This window comes from Delphinapterus leucas, chromosome 1, assembly GCF_059928025.1.
Source record: "Delphinapterus leucas isolate spDelLeu-1000000601 "Yukka" chromosome 1, BTC_Dleu_Yukka2, whole genome shotgun sequence".
Classification (NCBI taxonomy): Eukaryota; Metazoa; Chordata; class Mammalia; order Artiodactyla; family Monodontidae; genus Delphinapterus; species Delphinapterus leucas.
Window position 1 is genome coordinate 104529898 of NC_143129.1, and position 22488 is coordinate 104552385.

A 22488-nucleotide genomic window follows, 5' to 3' on the forward strand; every position below is an offset into this window, starting at 1 on the left:
GTTCTTAAATAAATAGATTCAGATATAATGTTATTTGATTTTGTTAATTTCTGTTGGTAAAATCAAAGTTTCTAAGATTTTCTTGAAAACCAACCATAAAAAACAAAAATACCTCGTCAAGGTACAGATTTATTTCTATTAAATGACTCCATTTAACAAACACATTTGTATGTATATATGTGTGTGTATCTGTGTATATGTTTATGTATATCCAAAGTAGGAGATATATTAAAAATGAAAAATATGCCCAAAACAATTAAAGAGAAATATCTATTTCCACATCTGATTTATAAACCACCTGTGGGGAAGTGATAGGTGCTGTTTTCCATATCAAGAGTCAGTAAAGTTTGAAAGAACAACGTTATGAAACCTTTTTCCAACTTAACATTTAAATGTAAGACTCTTAGCAGTGATTCATCTAAATTGATGGGGTTGGGTTTATGGCAAACCTAGATAGAAATAAGTATAATTATATGACCACAGAGAAAACATGCATTGTTTTCCATTAACAGTTAAATTCAGGAACAAGAATGAGATATAGAATCAGTAATCCTGAATTTGAGTATTGATTCTACCATAGTCACATAATTTGAATATATTTTAGATGAAAACAATTTGAGTTAGATGGGAAATTAGTTGGAATGAATAATCCCAGTCAATGATATTTATTTTTTCTTAATACTTTTTAAGCTTTTATTTCATTTTTAGCCATCTATTCTTGTTTTATATTTATAATAGCATTAGCAACAAACCACCAAACCAAACCAAAAAGGGAATTAGCTAAATAAATAATAGCACATGGGTGCAGTAGAATATTATGCAACTCTAAAAATTGTATTGTGAAGTCTGTTTAGAATCATGAATAAATACTAGTCATCAGTTATTAAGTTTAAATATATGAAAGTTAAAAACAGTACATTCCAAATATTATATAACTAGTAGTTGTGTTTGGGCCTTTTCAGGTATTCGCTTAGCCCAAGTGGCACTATTTGAGTATCAGTTGTTCACATTAAGCTATGTTGTAGGTTGAATATAGCAAATAAGTGTAACTGATTTTATTATATGACTTTATTTTCTTTTACTGCTTTGTGTACATCCTTATACCTCTTTTTGGGTGTGCAAAAGTAAAGAAATCAAACTGATGTTTGGAAACTCTTTTCGGACAATTTGAAATATTAAAACTTTCATGAACTCATTGGCAAATAATCAGGAGGCAGAAACCTTAATTAGTCAAGTGCATATTTAATAGAAAAAATAAATATTGGAAAAGTCCAGTCCTATCTTATATTAAATTTCTTTTATTGCTAGCAATTATTTTGTTGTATTATATTTTACAAAAATAGCATATTCAGCACAGAATATACAGATACTTCCAAAATCTTTAAAAAAATGCTTAACTTTTTAAATCTTGAAATCAAAAAGAAATATAAACCTATAACTGAAACTTTGGAAAATATTGAAAACTATAAGTAAAAAAATAAACTCTTGTTTATTCAACATTTTGAGATAATCTGAGTTACTATTTCATTTCTAGTCTTTTTTGGCTTTGCTAGTTTTCTTTTCCAAAATTGTAATCATATCATACAACATATTCAATTTTATAGTGTCTTTTTAAAAAAAATTACACAATGTCAAATAAACATTGGCTAACTCTATCTAAACAGCATTTGTAATTAATGCATAATATCCCTCAAATTTAAAGTGCTTTATTTAACCATTCTTTTATGTTGAAAATTTAGAATCCCCCCCAATATTTCACTGTCATAAAAATGCTGCGTTGAACACCTATGAACATAAAGCTTCTAAAAAATATTATTATTTCCATAGAAATATTTGAAAGGGCACTATAATCTGTTCAGTGTAAAATTTATATTTGTCCCCCCCACCTCTTTTTTTTCCTGAATAAAGAAAGGAAAACTCTGCTTTCTGCCTTAGAGGTCCAGACTAATTTTTATCCCAGAAGTACTGGGAAAGTGTTTTTCAAAGGCCATCTAATTCGAATAATTTAGTTATTCATCTTTGCAATTATAGTCATATAAATGTCATTCTTTAAGACTATCACTCTATAGAGAAAAAGTTCATAGTTTAGTTAATGAAGTATCAAAAATTTATCAGGGTAAGTTACAGGAATTGGAACTTTAGTATAGAATTTTAGTAAATAATAAAATGTTATTTTATTATTATTAGCTGGTAGCTAACACTTACTGTGTCAGATACTTTGAACTTCTTTATCTGCATTCTTTAACTGTAGTGATATATTACTGCATTATGATTCTTTCACCAGAATTCAAACTCTCTTCTTAAAGCTTTTTACTGCAGTATTACATATGGAAAACTAAACAGATCTTAAGTATTCAGTTCCATGAATTTTCACAAAATGAATTAAACAGTGCCCTAGAAGACCCTCTTCTGTCTCCTGTAGTCAGTATCCACTAATTTCCAACACCTTGATTAGTTTTGCCTACTTTTAAAATAGTAGCTTTATTGAGATATATTCACATACCATAAGGTTCACTCATTTAAAATGCATATAATTCAGTGGTTTTTAGTATATTCACAGTGTTGTGCATTGATCGCCACTAATTTCAGAAATTTCATGTCCCCAAAAAGAAACCCCGTTACCATTAGCAATAATTCCTTCCTTCTCTGCAGCCCCTGGCAACCACTAATCTCCTGTCTCTATGGATATGCCTGTATTTGACATTTTATATAAATGAATTGATACAATGTGACCTTTTGTATCTGGCTTTTTCACTTAGCATAACGTTTTTAAAGCTCATCATGTATCAGAACTTACCTTTTTATGGCTGAATAGTATATCATTATATTGGTATACCATATTTGCTTATCCATTTATCATTTTATTGACTTGCATTTTTTCTACTTTTTATGTTATGAATAATGCTGCTATGAACATTTGTATATATATATGTGGGTATATGTCTTGATAACTGTAGGCTTATAGTCATATTTGAAATCAGGAAGTGTTAGGCCTTCAACTTTGCTATTCTGTTTTTAAGAAGGTTTTGGCTATTCTGGGTCCCTTCTATTTTCATATGAATTTTAGAATCAGCTTATCAAAATCTGAAAAAAAAAGTCAGCTGGGATTTTGACAGGAATCACATTGAAACTTTAGATTAATTTAGGGAGTAGTGCCACCTTAACAATATTGTCTTCTAACTCATGAACATAGATGTCTTACCATTTATTTTGGTTTTCTTTAATTTTTATCATGATATTTTGTACTTTTCAGTACACAAGTCTTATGCTTCTTTTGTTAAAGTTATTAAGTAGTATTCTATTCTTTTTTATATTCTTATAAATGGAATTGTTTTCTTTTAATGTTGAACTATTCACTGTAGCTTTGCTTATTTTTGTTTCCAAGTTATTATTTTTTTAAAGGTAATTTTTAAAAATTTATTTATTTAATTTATTTATTTTTGGCTGCGTTGGCTCTTCGTTGCTGTGCGCAGGCTTTCTCTAGTTGCGGTGAGCGGGGTCTACTCTTCGTTGTGGCACGCGGGCTTCTCATTGCGGTGGCTTCTCTTGTTGTGGAGCACGGGCTCTAGGCACCCGGCCTTCAGGAGTTGTGGCTCGCGGGCTCTGGAGCGCAGGCTCAGTAGTTGTGGTGCAGGGGCTTAGTCACTCCGCGGCGTGTGGGATCTTCCCGGACCAGGGCTCGAACCCGTGTCCCCAGCATTGGCAGGCGGATTCTTAACCACTGTGCTACAAGGGAAGCGCAGCTTTGCTTGTTTTTGAAATTTATTTAAGTGGAATAATTTTCCTATGTGATCTTTTGTGTGTCACTTTATTTAATACTATGGCTGTGAGATAATCCATGTTATTCCACAGAGATGTAGTTTGTTCATTCTCATTGCTATGTATTTTCCATTGTAGTAATATAACACAGTTGATTTATATATTCCATCTTTATGTGCATTTGACTTGTTTCCAGTTTGGGGAAATTTGGATAGTGCTACAATTAACATTCTTGTATACGACTTTAGGCAAACATATTACATATTTGTTCTGGGTGTATTCCAAGACATGAAAATTCAGCTTTTGAAAGTGCTACCGAAAAGCTTTATCAAGTGATTTTAACAATTTACAGTTCTACCAGCAGTGCTTCAGTTGCTTTTTATACTAAAAAAACCCACTTTTGTATCATCTATCTTTTTCATTTTACACATTTTCAAAGTGTGTAGTGATATTTCATTTTTAAAATTTGCATCTTTATCATGACTAATGCTGTTGAGCATGTTCTTTTAAATTAGTTATTTGTATAGTCTCTGTTATATAGTGTTTATATAAGTCTTTTGCCCATTTTACATTGAATTGTCTGTTTTTTTTTCATATTTACTTGTAGGAGTTCTTTATTTATTATAGATATGAGTGATTAAGACAGTGTGATACTAGCACAAATATAGGACATTGAGCAGTTGGCCATTATGGACCCCAGAAATAGACCCTATGTATACTGTGTCTTACTTTATGGAAAAGATGAATTAAAGTGGGGAAATGATGGCCTTTTCAAAAAATAGTACTGATTTAACTGCTGACCTGTATGGTGTGATTTTTCTGTTATACACATATACAAATATCAATCCCAGATGAATTACACATCTAAATGTGAAATGCAAAGTAATAAAGCTTTGTGGAAAAAATATAGGAAAATAAATTTATAACCTTGAGGAAATCAAAGATTTTTTAAACAGGACACAAATAGCACTAACCGTAAATTAAAGCAATAATAAATTTGGGCTCTTTAAAAATAAGAAATTCTCGGGCTTCCCTGGTGGGCGCAGTGGTTGGGAGTCCGCCTGCCGATGCCGGGGAGACGGGTTCGCTCCCTGGTCCGGGAGGGTACCACATGCCGCGGAGCGGCTGGGCCCGTGGGCCATGGCCGCTGAGCCTGCGCGTCCGGAGCCTGTGCTCCGCAACGGGAGAGGCCACGACAGTGAGAGGCCTGCGTACCGCCAAAAAAAAAAATAAAAAAGAAATTCTCTTTATGAAAAGATACTATTAAAAGGTGAAAAGACAAGACACAGATCAGGAGATATTTGCAAGTTACATATCCAAAAAAGGACTTTTATCCATAATTCAAATTATTTTAGGTACATTTTGCTAATTTTCAAGATTTTCATTGTAAAACATGTAACTATGTGTTAAAAAGGATCTTTGCCTTAATTTGGCCAATCTAAAAAAGATATCAAGGTAAGATAATGGTATATATAACAATGGGTTTTAAATCAGTGAATTCTTACACATTGGAAATTATTAATCTAAATTCTGTATTTTTGTAAAATCCAGCATACTTATTTACAATTTAATATAGAACCCATTAATGTTAAAATTTTATTATTTAGTTTTACTGTCTGTTAAATTAACTAAAATGCTAAATCCAGTTATTTTATTACCTAAATACATAAAATCTAATGTGCCAGAAGATTCATATGGATACATTTTTTAGGGTAAAATTTAATCCTATATATTATGTTCTGATAACTTATTAGGGTCATGTGAGATTAAGTTAGTTTTACATATAAAAACATAATTAAAATTAAACAAAAAAACTCTTAGAAAATTCAGTCCAGTAATGCTAAGAGCCTGATGCAATGTCACATAATTTTAATGAGTGGACTTATTTATTTTCAAATATATATACATATATATATATATTTGTGAACAATTTGTATATAACTGTTATTTAAATATCTAATTTTAAAATTTTGACTTCAAAATGTTTGAACTTTTATTATTATATTATGCCTGGGCTATATCTTTCCATATCAGTAAATACTAATATTTTAGAACTGGGTATTTATCATATACAATTTATTGTGATTTCAAACTTTATTGACTTTCTTTTGAATTCCAGTTGGCTTTGGTATACTTGAGATTATTTTAGAGAACTAATTTTTAAACCTCAAAACTCTAGAAGTTGTACTACTTTTATATAATACTCATTTCTTCTATTTACCCAATTTTGAAAAATTGTTAAGACTTCTGTGACAGCTGTAACATAAAACGTTTTTATTTTGTTACTGTTGAATTCACACTGTCAATTTTAATGAATCCTACCCAATTAAAATGGTGTGCATATTTTTGAGTCCATAATCAATATAATCAATTATATTTTACATAATTGCATAGATATAATTTTATCTCAGTATGTTGGGGGATTAATGCATTTTTCTAATATGTTGCAGAATTGCGAGAAGCTGGAGAATAATTTTGATGACATCAAGCACACGACTCTTGGTGAACGAGGAGCTCTCCGAGAAGCAATGAGGTAAGTCTGGGTCACCATAGCAACAGTCACAGATGTGGTAAAGAAAAAGTCATTCTTCATTATTGGGGGAACAAATGAGTTCATTGCCACCATTCAGCTCTGTTCTCTAAGGTATTAATTTGTCAGTGGAGAGACTTCCCTTGAGGCTGTACTTTGGTTTTGAAGCTGCATAAATGTTAAGCCTCAGTGCACAGTAAAAAATGTAAATGTTTAATTTGTTACTTAAAATGCTTAAGGGGTGTCTTGTTTTATATTTATACTAAACTGTGTGATTGAATGGAAATGTTGTTCATCTACATTCTGCCTGTATAAAAAAATAAATAGTACAATGGTGTTTTAACTGAGTAGTATTTTCTCCTAATTAATATTTAACTAAAATATTTTATAGGATTATACCATTGTATTTTTAAACTGATACACGTTTTCATACTATTATAAAGCATACAGATTAACTTTTTTTCAAATACAGCAGTCTATAATGAACCTGATGGGTTTTCTTTTTTTTCCTTTTTAACATTACTATTTCTGAATATTTTTCTGAAATCTCCCTAAACTTAATACCTTTTTAATAACTTTTAGGAAGCAGTCTTTAAATCCATCTGATCAGAATCAATGAAGGCTTTTACTAGACATTGAAAATGTGTGAAGAATAAAACTTAGCATCCTTACAGCTGGAGAAACGACAACAAATGATGTTAATCTTAAAAGTCCTGAGCTTGAACCTTTGAGTGGGATAATGTCCAATATATTTGTACAGAAATAGTATATTTGCCTTGATTTAGCCTGTGAAACTAAAATTGATTTTTAAAATATATCTGCTTCTATCCATGCTCATTTTTTAAGGGCTTAAATTAAGGCTAAAGAAAAAATTTTAAATAGGAGAAAGGATAAACCTGTGAAGCTCCCTAGAAGGGTATTTTGGGCACAATTTTGTTATTGCTGGCACACAGTTACCATATACTTTAGGCTAGAAGCTGCTCTCATTTAGTGACCTCCCTTTTACCACGCAAGCAGCAGGGGAAAGTAATTAAATTTAATAGAAGCTGCCCTCATTTTGAAGCCACTTCTATTTAAAACCACAGGGGGAGGTAATTAAATTTAATGGAAACAGTAGCTTCTACACAAAGATACATGGTACTTCTATATAGATGATTATGATGTCACAAAAAGAGGAATAATATATTACTAGTATTGAGAAATTACCAGCTGGAGCAAGTGAGCCTATTTTATTGTTAATGTCTTTACTAATAAAAAAGAGGGAAAAATAAAACTGAGTCCACAATAGAGAGTTTGTATCTATATACAGTGCAAGTGGACATTCTCAGAAAGTAAAAGTTATTGAAAATAATCGTAAATTTAAAATAAAGAGTAAAATGTATTGTGGAAAAGGCCAATGCAGAAGTTATGACTGAACTGCTGTTTTTCAATATATTCTTTATCCTCTACCTGAAACTACCACAGGTATAAATTGAAAACATCATTTTTGTAAATGTTTATTGTAATAACTTTGAATATGTTAAGCATAACATCAATATTTATTTAGAACTGTACAGTTATTCTCTGTATTTTTATATCTATTCAGTTTGAAGTAAACCCATAGACCCAAAGGAAGACAAAGAGAATGCCAGCTCTGAAGCTTTGAATAAAAGGCCAAAAACATAGAAAGAATTGCAAAGGGGCAATGTGAATGAAAATGGATGTGAGTGAGGGAAATACAATGAACAAGGGAAGGATATAATTAGTATAGAAAATTCATCATCAAGAAAAAAACAAATTGAATTATGGGAGAACTGTGTTGGAAGAGATTATAAAATTCTGCCAAATTTTGTAATACTTGCCATCTTCGAAAATTCTGCTTTTCAAAAAGTAGAGATGAATTAATGAGAAAAACAAGTATTACCTGATTGGAGTAACCTCTCAACCATCCATGCTATGAGATAAAGCAATAGGCTAGTTAATTTAAATCAGCATTTAATCATATGGCTGTGTAATGTACTTTGTTTATATTGGCAGATATTTTACACATACACACACACACTCATAATCTTTAGATTCACTAAACACAACTAAATAATCTTGTTACCAAAAGCATTCAACAGTTTAGTGTACTGTGGGCCTAGCACTTTTAAAAAAACTTCTGGTTTTTGCCTTTAGAAAATACAGCAGGAGCTCATTCTTTATATGTGAGACTATGGAAGCATATAAACAAAAAGTTATAATGTTATGTGACTAATAGAATAAAAGGAGAATGCATCAAGGGGCAAAAATTAATTGTTCTCTCATCTATGATCATTTTTATTGTCTTACATGAAGAGTGTCAAATCAAAAAATACCATGGAGAGGATAAGAAATTTGAACTAGGCCTTGAATATGGCCAGTTTTACAGGTAGAGGGAAAGGTATTGAACAAAGGGGCAAGATGTATTTCAAGAACAGTAAAGTGGTCTGACGTAGAGCAAACTTTTTTCAAGCTTTTTTTTTTTACAGTAAAGGTAGTTTTATTAATATTACGTATCTCCAGCAAATAGTAAAGAGGTTATTATTGCTGTTTGTCAAATCACAAAGTATCTTTACGGTGTTTTTGTATGTATTTGTTTGTGTGTAACTTTTCTTTCTTTCTTTTTTTTTTCATTTTAACATCTTTATTGGAGTATAATTGCTTTACAATGGTATGTTAGTTTCAGCTTCACAACAAAATGAATCAGTTATATATATACATATGTTCCCATATCTCTTCCCGCTTGCGTCTCCCTCCCTCCCACCCTCCCTATCCCACCCCTCCAGGTGGTCACAAAGCACCGAGCTGATCTCCCTGTGCTATGCGGCTGCTTCCCACTAGCTATCTACCTTGCGTTTGGTAGTGTATATATGTCTATGCCTCTCTCTCGCTTTGTCACCGTTTACCCTTCCCCCTCCCCATAGCCTCAAGTCCATTCTCTAGTAAGTCTGTGTCTTTATTCCTGTTTCACCCCTAGGTTTTTCATGACATTTTTTTTTCTTAAATTCCATATATATGTGTTAGCATATGGTATTTGTCTCTCTCTTTCTGACTTACTTCACTCTGTGTGACAGACTCTAGGTCTATCCACCTCATTACAAAGCTTTTTTGAATGTATGTTTTCCTGCAAAACTCACATAGGCAGAATTATTTGGTCAGTAATATCTCTCCTTATATGCCAAGAATTCTTGGGTATAAATAAAGCAGTATGAGGTTGGCAGGGATGGTGGGAACTATTCAGAATTTCAGGGTGTGAGAGGGGGCAGTGGGAGACAAGTATGAATAATTTGCCAACAATTTCAGTTAGTTCAGGGGCTGGTCTCAGGAGGCTTGTTGGAAATGTGTTTGTTACCATATTCTAGAGGTCAGTTACATAGAGTCTAGCTTGCCAGGATAGATACTTTAAATTACTTCAAGGAGTGATTGTGGTTTTTAAGGAAGGGTGACAGGATTAAATATATTGATAAAACTATGAAGATTATTTTACAGCTTTTTAGAATTCTGATAGGGTAAGAAAATACAATGTGGGGATAGATACAATCATTCATTTATTTAATAAACATTTATTGTGTTTCTGTAATACACCAGGTAATGGGGTTACAGATATGAATAAGGGAATCTCTGCCCTCAAGGGGCTAATGGCCTAGTTGGGGAGACAGATACAAAAATCAAATGCCTGATGTGAAGACTCAGAGCCCCAGCACTTGAGTTGTTTCCCTGATCCCAAAAATGACATGGCATTTTTTCTCTTGGTCCATGGGCATGACATAGCTTGGCTATTGAACATCCTTTTTTTCTCACTAACTTAACTCTGCAGCAGCCCTCAGGTGGCTCCGGGCACCCGCAGTGGTACCCTCCTCCTGAGTTTGTCTGTAGTCTGGAGAAGTTGGAGCAAAACTGGACTGAATCTGAAGAGTGACATTTTGTGGCTGCCTTGGTTGGGCCTTATCATCAAGTTGGGTATTACCTCCTCATTTATTAAGGTTCTACTACTGCTATGAGCTTAGAACAAAAAAGAGGGGTCTCTGCCCTTACTCAGTTCTCTGTCATCTCATCCAATCCCTGTTCGTGGGCAGTCTTTGCCAAGCAATCTTGAGCCTGTTCTTTCATCAGTGTCCCAGCTCAGGAATCATTTTAGACCCCCCCGGTGCTTCTTCCTGATCCCAGATGTGAGGATCTAATCCTGGATGTGAGAACCTGTGGCCGGCTATTTAAAACGTGTAAGGGGATACAGCCTACTCTGGAATGTGCTGGCTAAATGAAACAAGTATTTTATTAGGTTTTAACTCATACCCAGACTGGGAAAAAATAATTCAAAAGTTTGTTTTGGCAGTAGAGTAGAGAGTACAGTGGAGGGAATGAGAGATGTAGAGAAATCAGTGACCCCACTAAGATAAAGGTAGAAGGGTATAGAGGTCAACAGAGGAGAGTGTGTTTGAGAAATTTAGAAATATTTAGAAGGTAGATCTGATGAGACTCTGTGACTTAATAGTCTCAATATATTAAAAACTTGATTTAATCTCTGTTGCTCTGTTTAAAACCTTTTAAAGTTTTCTTATGCTTTCAGAATAAAGTCTAATTTATTTGTGTATCCTAGTAGATAGTAAATCTCATGAGGGTAGGAGGATTGCTATTTTGCTCTCCTTTGTATTCTTAGCCTTACCATAGTATTAGCATATTAGGTGCTTAATAATTATTTGTTGAATTATTGATAAAGATAAAAAATAAGAAGAAGGACATTTATCAAGGGCAAGTCAAAAAAATTTTTTTGACTTTGTATTCAACTTTTTTTTCCCTTCCAGTTTTATTGAGATATAATTGACATACAGCACTGTGTAAGTTTAAACTCAAATGTTTTTATTTTGAGTATTTGGATATACATTAATTGAGATAGGGAAAGAGAAAAGAAGAGGAGGATTAAGTAAGATGATTTTAGTTTTCAGATGAATTTGAGATAGCTATGGTAAACTCATGTGTAAATTTGCAGTAGGCAAAGGAAAATACAACTCTGCAACTCAGGAAAAAGACTGGAGGTTGCAGCCTGGGATTTGTTAAGTATTTTGATATTTGTAGCCATGGGAAAGCATCTGATTTTGAATGATAGTGCATGGAATCAGAAAGGAGAATCTAACCAGATGCCTAAGAAAATACTTGGTTTAGGAAAATGTGTGTCAGAGAGAAACATATTTTGGGATTTAAACTTTTTTTTTGCGGTATGCGGGCCTCTCACTGTTGTGGCCTCTCCCGTTGCGGAGCACAGGCTCTGGACGCGCAGGCTCAGCAGCCATGGCTCACGGGCCCAGCCGCTCCGCGGCATGTGGGACCTTCCTGGACCGGGGCACGAACCCGTGTCCCCTGCACCGGCAGGTGTACTCTCAACCACTGCGCCACCAGGGAAGCCCGGGATTTAAACATTTTAAATAACTTTCTCCAACAGAATAAATTGGGACTCTGATATAGTGTGTCTGAGCACTTGAACTGTGGCTAGTGTAACTGAAGAACTGAATGTTTAATTTTATTTAATTTTTATTAATTTAAATGTAAATTGTTGCATGTGGTTAGTGGCTATGGTTTGGACAGCATCGCCCCAGAGAGATGTTTTTGAGTTGCTAACATGACATTCACCTTTCTCTCACCGATAGAATTATCATCAAAGGAGAGTCTAGGGTAAGGTTAAACCACGTTCACACACATCACACATACACATCATGCACACTCTCAAAAAATGAAGAGTAAAACTGAAATCAGAACATAGTAATGGATATAAAACCAAAATTAACAAATATGATATGGAGGAGACAAGGTGACTATTATTTTCTAAAGACATGACTTGTATGTAGAAATCTCTATGGAATTAACAACAAAAACACTCTAGAAATTAATAAAAGAATTTAGTAATATGGTCAGTTTTAAGATAAAGATGGAAATTTGTGAACTTTTCTGTGTATTACCTATTCTATGAAGATCCTATGAGGTAGTTATATTAGAGTACCCCAATCATCCAGGACATGTTGAATTGCTCGGCAAATGGTATAAGAGACAGTTGTTTTGCTGTTTAGAAAAAAGAAATCACCTTGTATTTTCACCTCATGGGTATTAAAGGAAGTTTCGTGTATATCAAAGAGCTAAAATAAATAAATGAGACAGCCACAGTCCAATAAACTATGAAAGTGACTATCTCTGAGGTTTAGATGGGGAAAGAGATAATAATCCAAAAAGTAGTTGAGGAAATAACTAAGCTTTGACTGCATTAAAAAAAGCTTCTGGGGCTTCCCTGGTGGTGCAGTGGTTGGGAGTCCACCTGCCGATTCAGGGGACACGGGTTCGTGCCCCGGTCCGGGAAGATCCCACATGCCGCGGAGTGGCTGGGCCCGTGAGCCATGGCCGCTGAGCCTGCGCGTCCGGAGCCTGTGCTCCGCAATGGGAGAGGCCACAGCAGTGAGACGCCCGCGTAACGCAAAAAAAAAAAAAAAAAGCTTCTGTATATCGAAAAAAATCACAAAATTTAAAGACAACATCAGTGTTCTGTATTGCCATGTGTGTAAGAGATTCAAAAAAATTTAGGAGCTTAGTGGTTAATTGGCAAAGTATGATTAAGAAACCCTTAAAATATTCAACTCTAATGGCAAGCAAAATATAAATTACATAAAAAGTACTAATTCTTGGTTATTGACGTTACTGCAGTTCAGCGAGGAGGAGATTTTTGAGTGCTGGAGATGGAATGGTAAGAGCCATTGTCCCATTCTCAGAGATCAAGAGCAACTGAAATTACTTTTACATTTAAGGAAGGGAGTGTACCAATAAGTACTAAGAACCTTGAAACAAACATACCCCTTTTCATATAAATTTAACTTCATGAAATATACTATGCACAAGACATAGACATTATGGACAATCTGAAACTGTTTCTCAAATTATAGAATATAACAGTAAACAAATTGAGTAGAACCTAATTGTCTACTATTAAGGAAATAATAAGAAAATGAAGTTTCTAGAATATAAAATACTATATATGGTATATCAATAAATATATATACATAATGGTAAATTGTGGCATATTTAGTTATATCTGGATATTAAAATGATCTTTAACACTGTGTTTTTGAGTGACACGAGTATCATCATGTTCACTGAAAAATACCAGGAAACAAAATTCCATGTAGAACATGATCTCCATTGAATATAAAGAATAAAGAGAAAAAAGATAGGAATAAAATACAGCAAAATATATTATATCTGAGTGGTGGGCTTACACATTTCTCAGGCTTATAATTTTCTGTTCTAAATTTTCTATAATGGGAGCATATTATGAATGATTAGAAAAATAATGAGATACGTAGGCGCGGACCGGCGTGTTCTTGGGATTAGAGAGCGGGACGTTCGGCTTGCGAGCGGGAACCTCTGAGTCGTGCACGGAGAAAGAACGATTTAATAATGGGTGATGTCGAGAAGGGCAAGAAGATTTTTGTTCAGAAGTGTGCCCAGTGCCATACTGTGGAAAAGGGAGGCAAGCACAAGACCGGGCCAAATCTCCGTGTTCTGTTTGGGCGAAAGACAGGACAGGCTGTCGGAGTCTCTTACACAGATGCTAACAAGAACGAAGGCATCACCTCTGGGGAGAGGAGACGCTGATGGAGTATGTGGAGAATCCCAAGAAGTACATCCCTGGAACAAAAGTGATCTTTGCTGGCATTAAGAAGAAGGGAGAAAGGGCAGACTTGATAGCTTATCTCAAAAAAGCTACTAATGAGTAATAGTTGGCCACTGCCTTATTTATTATGAAACAAATGTCTCATGACTTTTTATGTGTACCATATTTAAATTGATCTCATACACTAGAATTCAGATCATGAATGGCTGATGTAATATTTCTGTCCTGATTTAAATAAGATTGGCTTGTGGCTAAATAAATATGGTCAGCTTTTTGAATTTTGATAGTAATTCTGGTTCAACAAGTACTATTACTGTTTTCCCTTTCTAAAGAGATGATTAAACTTGAATAAGGAATGTTAAACTTTTCAGGGATATGGTGAATGCCTTCTCAAACCCTATAGGAGATTGGTTTTATATTTAGATTTCTATAACTGGTTATATTAATATATTTAAATATTGAGAAGCTCCCTTCACTGTCTCATAGACCAGCAAGAGTCACCTGTGTTTCAAGTTGTGTTCATTCGCCCGTTAAGGCAAGGGCTGAAGATACACTGACAATGTCCACTTTCCCTTTTTGGTCTTAACTATGCCAATTTAATTAAAATTCTCCATCTAAAAAAAAATAAAAGAAAAAAAGAAAAATAATGAAGTAAGAAGGAAAAATGGGAAGAATAAAATAAGATACAAAATCTTGGATAAGTGGCAAAAATCAGATTTTAGACTCCAACTGTGATTTTAGATAAATTAGTCTTTTTTAGTCTTTTTTATAAGATAGGATTAAAAGCTTAATAGGATTGATATGAAGAACAACAATAATGTAGGAGAGAATGCTTTGTAATTTATGAAACATTAAGAAAATGAAGATACAAAGTATTACAATGTTTGTATACATTATTTCCATTGAATGGTGTATAGTGCTTATTTCAAATAAATTACATATGTCATACATAATGGAATTGACTGGAAAACTTCGGTGTGGTCTTAGAATGTAGAATGCCAGAGGGAATATTTTTTATCTAACTTATAGAGTCCATTGTAGTTCCATGGCTGTGTGGAAATACTGTACAGGATTTCTGAAAATGATGACATGAAAAACTTTTAAGGACAGAAAAAAATGTATCATCTCCAGGTGAAATCTCTGTCTATAGTATGATAATAGTGAATTTAGAGGTGAAATTCTCAATTTCTTTTCATTTTTTCCCCTTATCTCTGCCAATTCAACCCTCTTATCATACCAAAGTGATTTGATTACTGTATTATATTTTGCACCTGTCATAGTCCCTGTAATCATTTCTAAACATCAAGGGGAAAAGTGGGACCTTTTTAAAAAACGTGGTGTCTCTTTGTCACCTTTTTACTTCCCAAGGCAGTAGTGGGCCATGTGTAGTAGAAATAATGAAATTGGAAGGTACTTCAGTTGAATAACTTAAGAAAATGGGGTGTCAAAATCTGAAAGAAAAGTTACATATAGAATATAGTTCATTAAGAAAAAAATGTAAAAAACTATATGAAGCTTTCTGATAATGACTTAATACACAAAAATATAGATTGGTGAGATCTGTGAATATACCTCTATGGTAAGAATATAAATTACATTTTAGAGTACAGACATAGCCAATTAAGGGTTAGTATTTTATTTGTAGAGCCATACATATTCAGTGAGAGCTGTTACATTTGGTGATTATTCTAAAGATAAACTACCAGGGCATTATATCTCTGAAATCTATTCCTTTTTGCTCAGCTTTGTCACGTGTTAGGAATTCTGTCACTAGATGGTGATGTTGAGTTGCACAGTTTATGTTCTTGGCTTTTTTTCTGGTGCGTGTAATAGTAATAGTAGGTGTACCATAAACCCAGCTATGTATCCAGAGTTAAAACTGAAAGTATAACTATGTAAATTAGGAAAATAATTTTAAGGGATACAGTACATTTTAAATATCATTTAAGTTGAAAGGTAAAAATCCTTTAAAGCTATTGCTTTACTTTAGACTTTGAGAGGTAGAAGGAATATAAATAGCAATCTAAACTTTTCATTGAAAGAGTGAGGTCTGAAGAGAGATTCAAAGACATTAAAAAGAAGTATTTTTCAGTTTTTCCTTCTAGATGTGTTAGTTTATAAAGTGCAACTTTAATTTCATTCCTCTGTTAATATCTAGTGGTACTGAGGCTGTTTGCCATCTGATCTAAGGGATGTGTTACTCCTGGCACCTACATATTGTTTTAGTTGCTTATTGTTTTAGTTATATTAATTTTGCATCCCTTGCTAAGCATAATGGTTAAACTACACTGGTATTTCTTTAACTGGTACTTCTACATGAATTGAAGTAAAAGACTGTCTCTATGAGTAATTTGGCCATCTGAATAAGACTTGAAGATAAGAATATTATCACTATCCTACTTAACCTTACACTTGTAGATAAGTTTGTGTGTGTATGTGTATATATATATATTATATGCAGAAATGTGTGTTTGTATATATATATATGTCCATGTATATGTACTCTATCTCTATTAATTTCTATCTTTATTTCTATCTCTATATGAATCTCCCTGTCTCAGTCAAGGAAATCTTGCAGTTTGACAGCATTTGAAGTTTGGAGATCCATTTGCTTTTTAGACATATCTGTTAGAATTACAGTTTTATGCACAACTTTCAATGAAATTCTTTTATGATGGTAAAAAAAGATGAGGGGGAAGAGAAGGCAACCTAAATATTTATGAATAGTGAATTGAATAAGTAGTTTAGAAAACAAATCTAAGGCATGAGAAAATTTGAAGTGGTGTTGAAGAGAAGTATAAAATAAATAAAATGAGAAATTATTAAAATATTTCTAATGAAATCAGCAGGTTGTTTAATGGTATGAAAAGTAAACACAAATTGTTTAAAATCCTGAATATGTTATATAATGATCAGTGATTACATATTCAATATTAGTAACATATTTTTGTTTGCAAAGTTTACAAAAATAAAGGTAATTATAAATGCCCGTGTGTGTATGTGTGTTTTAACTACATGCAAAGTTTGACCTGTGAAATTGGATGCAGAAACAATGTGTAAGCTTTCTATTTTAATCATATTTCTTGATCCTATAATAATTATATTTCTCCAAGTTTTTTTTTCACTAAATGGATCAGCAGGAATCTCTGGAAGACACACCCCACCCTCCGCCCCCAGTAAGCAGGTTACAAGAGTATCCTCTTTTCTTCCATGCAGAGGAGAATATCTTGTCTTTATCACTTCTGTTAGAGAGAGGCACACACTCTACTGTGCACATAAGCACATGTGTCTATGGTTTCTTTCACCTAACATAGAAAGAGGGCAACCAGGCTGAATATCTTCAAATTTTATAAAATATAAAGACAAAAGCACACCATCACTTTCTCTAGATAATGATGTGATGGAACTACTTTAATAACACTATTGAAATGCAGCTTAGAAAATGTAGGTTAAGCATTAGGAAAATGATTATGTAAAAATATATGTAATTAATTGCATTTGATTATATATTCTGTGTAATTAAGTTAATGTAATTTGTGTACTATGAATACATATGTATACACACAGTTTACACATGTGTGTGCAAATGTGCACACGTGTATGCACACACACATACATTTGGTATTATCTGTTTACTGCATAACTTAAGAATGTTACTTTTCATTCATTTCAGGGATGAGTGAAAGCAAGATTTGTCATTCAGTTTCAAATGGGCCAAAGATAGTTTAATTTTTTCACCATTCAAGGGAGGTAGAAGAAAAGTTCTATAGTAATTTTCACTAATGTTTAATAAAACCAAATATATACCTCATACTTGTGGATTATTTATGGATTTGGTAGCAATTGGCATATATGAATTAGGAGCTATGTTAATTTACTGTTTTCCTCTACTTTGAACTTTTTTTTTTTTTTAAATTAAGTTATTTATTTATTTTTCGCTGTGTTGGGTCTTCGTTTCTGTGTGAGGGCTTTCTCCAGTTGTGGTGAGCGGGGGCCTCTCCCGTTGCGGAGCACAGGCTCCAGACGCGCAGGCTCAGTAGTTGTGGCACACGGGCTTAGTTGCTCTGCGGCATGTGGGATCTTCCCAGACCAGGGCTCGAACCCGTGTCCCCTGCATTGGCAGGCAGACTCCCAACTACTGTGCCACCAGGGAAGCCCTCTACTTTGAACTTTAATTAGAACTTGAGTGTGAGAAGTGATTGCATACTTATTAATTATAAATTTGGGGAAACAGCAGCACAAGTAAATCAGGCATGACTTGATACAGTTATATACTTATAAAATGCATTACCATATTCATTAATCTGAGCATTGGTTCTTTCAACCTGGTGCCCACTGTGTAACTAGACAATATGTTCTTAAAAGAAATATTTACAGAAAAAAATCAAATTACTATTGTAACTGCTATTTTATGACAACTTGATACATTTAGAACGATAAAACCAAAACAGAAAATATGTATTATTATATTAGAAGTTACTATTTAAAACAACAACATTAGCAACAACATAAATAAATAGTACTTAACTAAGGTAAAAAAAAAATTGCATTTTTCTTTTCATAGCAAAAGATTGTGGGTTAAAGACTACAGAGAAAGGATACAGCTTTTGTTTTGCTACCAAAGAAAAGTACAGAGCTGTCTTACTCTAGAATGCTTATCATTTTAGATACAGACTTTGAATGAGCAGCTAATAGCTAAAATTATTTAGGAGATAAAAATTGGTACTGTGAGGATTAGCTTTAATTTTAAGTATCCATAATTGAAGTGCCCCATTATGATTTTAATGTTATGATAATCTTGTTAACAAGCTGTTGTGTATATACTATCATATTTTAATGTAGTTACAAAGCTTAAGTAAACCATAAAGTAAATTGCTTTTTGAATCAGGCTTTTACAAGTGGAAAATTAGTGGTTTACATGTTTTGAATATGTATTTTGTAATTATATTTGGCATTTTCTACAATTTAAGAAGAATAATAGAATGGGTTTATAGATAATTCATTATTGTTTATAAGTACATTGGTATATTTTGTTATTGCTCATTCTAATTAATTTAGGTTCATTCCACATATAACACAACAGCTGATTCTATTTTTTTTCTGTAATAGTCTTCTCTTCTAGAAGATATACATTGCAGTTTAGTTTTTCTATTTACCATTTCTCATATATCAGCACACTACATTTAAAAGAAGATTTCTACCCTTTCTTATCTATTATTTCTACAGGTTATTGTGATGTATACTGAATTCTATCCATCGAGAGTGTTTGTGTTTACTCTATTTTTTGGGAAGAAAAAATGTATCCCATTCTGACAATTGGTGAAGATAGCTAACTGGTTAGATTTACTTTTTCTGAATTTGTTGCTTAAATAAACAGAACATGGTAATTTGATAGTAAAGCAGAAGTAAGCAAACAGTTTATGTAGAAGTCTGGATAGTATCTTCAGCTTTCTGGGTCATATGGTCTCTAATTGGAACTATTCAGTTGTGCTGGTATAGTGCAAATGCACCCACATAGACAATATGTCATCCAACGGGTGTGGCTGCATTGTTGTGGCTGTGTTCTAATGAAATTTTATTTATGGAAATTGGCAGCCAGCTGGATTTGTCCCATGGGTCATAGTTCACTGACCCCTCGTTAAGAGCAAACTTGACATAAACCAATTAAAATAAATTTCAAAGAATTGTTTGGTACATATATTATGAATTTGTGATTTTCTCTGATTAATAGTAAAAATACTATGAAGCTCTTCCACTGTTATTAATAAGTGTGACTTAGAACATTTACTGAGGTGTCATATCTCCTATTTTCTGGGCTGTTCCTTGAAACTGAATAAGTTACATTTCCTGGATTACTCATGCAAGTGAACAGGCATGATTAAGAATTAAATCGTCAGTTGCAATTGTAAAGTCACCAATGTGCAGGCAACTTGAGGTATCCATGTCAATGCCACTGAATCAGTTAGCATTAATCTGTTATGCTTGTGGTTGAAGAACCATGTACATTATGAAACAGTATAATGTTACTCTCCGGTTTGACACTAGTTAACCACAATGAGGTACCGATGAAAATTCAACGTTGTGATATTATAGTTTATCAATTATTTTTATAAATGGATGAAGAATCATGGCATCTACTAAAGTACATATATGATAGCTGATATTTATTGGAAAATATTCATTGTGATGTGTTTTTTGTCTATTTAACTCCTTTATAAAGTTCTGTACCCATGAGACTCTCTGAGGAATTGCCTCTATTTTAAAATTTAATCAATCAATATTTACTTAATAAATCAGTGAATCATGAATAAATATTTTTCTTCTAGTGCACAAAGAAGTTTTTTCTAGGATTCAATGAGAGGCCATATGGGATACTCTGTACTCTTTAAAAAAATGCTCCTGATGTTTAAATTTCAACCTTCCTAATATCTTCCAAGAAACCTCCTAAGAAATTTAGTTAATTTAGTACATGTCCTAACTTTTAGCCCTATAGTTCTTTCCCATTTTAAGGGCCATTACTTTGGCTGGCAAATAGAAGAAATAATAGTAGTCATTTTATTTAGAAGTCTTCCATAACATCAACTTCCATCAAGTTTTAGTGGAAATGGGTGTCTTTCGTTGGACGTCATAGGTGATACTTTTAGTTGATATCTGTGCTGTGTTTACAAACCATTTATCCTGCCAGTATCTCCCTCTATCTTTGAGGAGAGTTTAGAGCAATCTTTCTTTTTTTTTTTTTTTTGGATAGGTAAGAAAAATGATTTACAATAAGGTTAAATTACTTACTGGTATTATATTTGTCATTGTCATATTTTTCCTTCATATTTCATTTCTTCCTTCATCCCCTTAGATGTTGCTTATAATTTCATATTCTGTAAGGGAATATTGCTTGAGACATTTCTCACCCAGGGCTAAGAACTATGTTGAAATTTAAACGGTTTGGATGAAAAAGCTGTTTGAGGAATCAGATTTTTTCTTTTTAATAGTGAAACAAGGATAAGAAATTTTTTCATTGTAAAGAAATAAATTACTAGTTTTGACATATAATTATAGTTAAATGATTGCATATGAGTAAAATATATTAAATAATTAAAAAGCATTGGGTAGCAAGTTTGAGCCAGTTAGAACCATTAATTGAAGCCTGAGAATCATTGCTTAGGTTCGGTCATTCCATTAAAATGAAAGTCTATTTTTATTTGGTAGTAATACAAGACTTGTCTTGCAATTCATATTTCTTCAGGATTATTCTGCTCACTTGAAATTTTTATAGAATTGATTGTTCTTTCAGCATTTCCACCAAAATATTTACCTGCTTTTAAGGGTCATGATAAATATTTTTGTCACATATATTTCTATAGATGATATAGTTATTCCAGAAAGATATCTTGACTATATCAATACTAATACATACTATTTGCAATCTATAAACATATGAGCAAGCTTAAGATTATCTAAACATGCCAAATTATTATATATCTCTTATTATTTATTATTTTTATCTGCTTATATATAACAATAAATACATTTTATATATGATGTTGCGTAGAAGTATATTTACACAAATTTCCAAACAGTCTATTTAGGATATGAATAAATTCCTTAACTAAATTTTATATTTTATATCCTCATAAGTATGTAACATGGTAGATTATTTGGACTTTATATAATTGAATATTACTCAGCCATAAAAGAATGTAATAATGCCATTTGCAGCAACATGGATAGACCTAGAGATTATCATCCTAAGTGAAGTAAGCCAGACCTGGAAAGACAAATATCATATGATATCACTTATATGTGGAATCTAAAAGGAAAAAAAAGACACAAATGAACTTATTTCCAAAACAGAAAGAGACTCACAGACATAGAAAACAAACTTTCCCAAAGGGGAAAGGGAGGTGGTGGGAGGGATAAATTAGGAATCTGGAATTAACATATACACAGTCCTATGTATAAAATAGATAACCAACAAGGACCTACTGTATAGCACAGGGAACTATCAATATAGTCAATATTTTGTAATAACCTATAAGGGAAAAGAATCTAAAAACAATATATATATATATATATATATATATATATATATAACTGAATTGCTGTGCTGTACACTGGAAACTTACATGATATAGTAACTCAACTATACTTCAATAAAAAAAATTTTTTAATAAATAAAAAGAAAAAAGAACATGGATGTATACATCATTATTTTAAATAACAAAAAAGAAAAAAAGACCCAAATAAAAATCTGACAAGATTCAGAACAAAGCAAGAATGTCCACTCTTAACACTCCTTTTTAATACCATATTGGAAGTCCTAACTAATGCATAAAACAAGAAAAGGAAATAAAAGGTATACAGATTGAGAAGGTAGAAATAAAACTGTATTTGTTCACAGATGACATGATTGTCTATGTGGAAAATCTGAAAAATATTGACAAAAAACCCTCCTGGAATATTGACAAGAAAACCTCCTGATATATAATAAGCATTATATCAAGGTGGCAAGATACATGGTTAATAAACAAAAATCAATTGTTTTTCTCATACC

General features: G+C 32.7%; 1 protein-coding gene and 1 pseudogene across 3 annotated transcripts in view; both read left to right on the forward strand.

The window, feature by feature from the left end:
- DPYD (dihydropyrimidine dehydrogenase) overlaps positions 1–22488 on the forward strand; it is an 825900-nt gene that overhangs the window by 105120 nt on the left and 698292 nt on the right. For both annotated transcript variants that reach the window (XM_089919140.1, XM_022553288.2), the window contains exon 3: positions 6210–6292. In XM_089919140.1, coding sequence (XP_089775266.1) covers positions 6210–6292 — 83 coding nt within the window. The remainder of the gene's footprint in view (positions 1–6209; positions 6293–22488) is intronic.
- Positions 6210–21989, forward strand: LOC149750701 (cytochrome c pseudogene; annotated as a pseudogene). Its single transcript, XR_016394715.1, has 2 exons — positions 6210–6292; positions 7875–21989. The product of XR_016394715.1 is annotated as a cytochrome c pseudogene (transcript).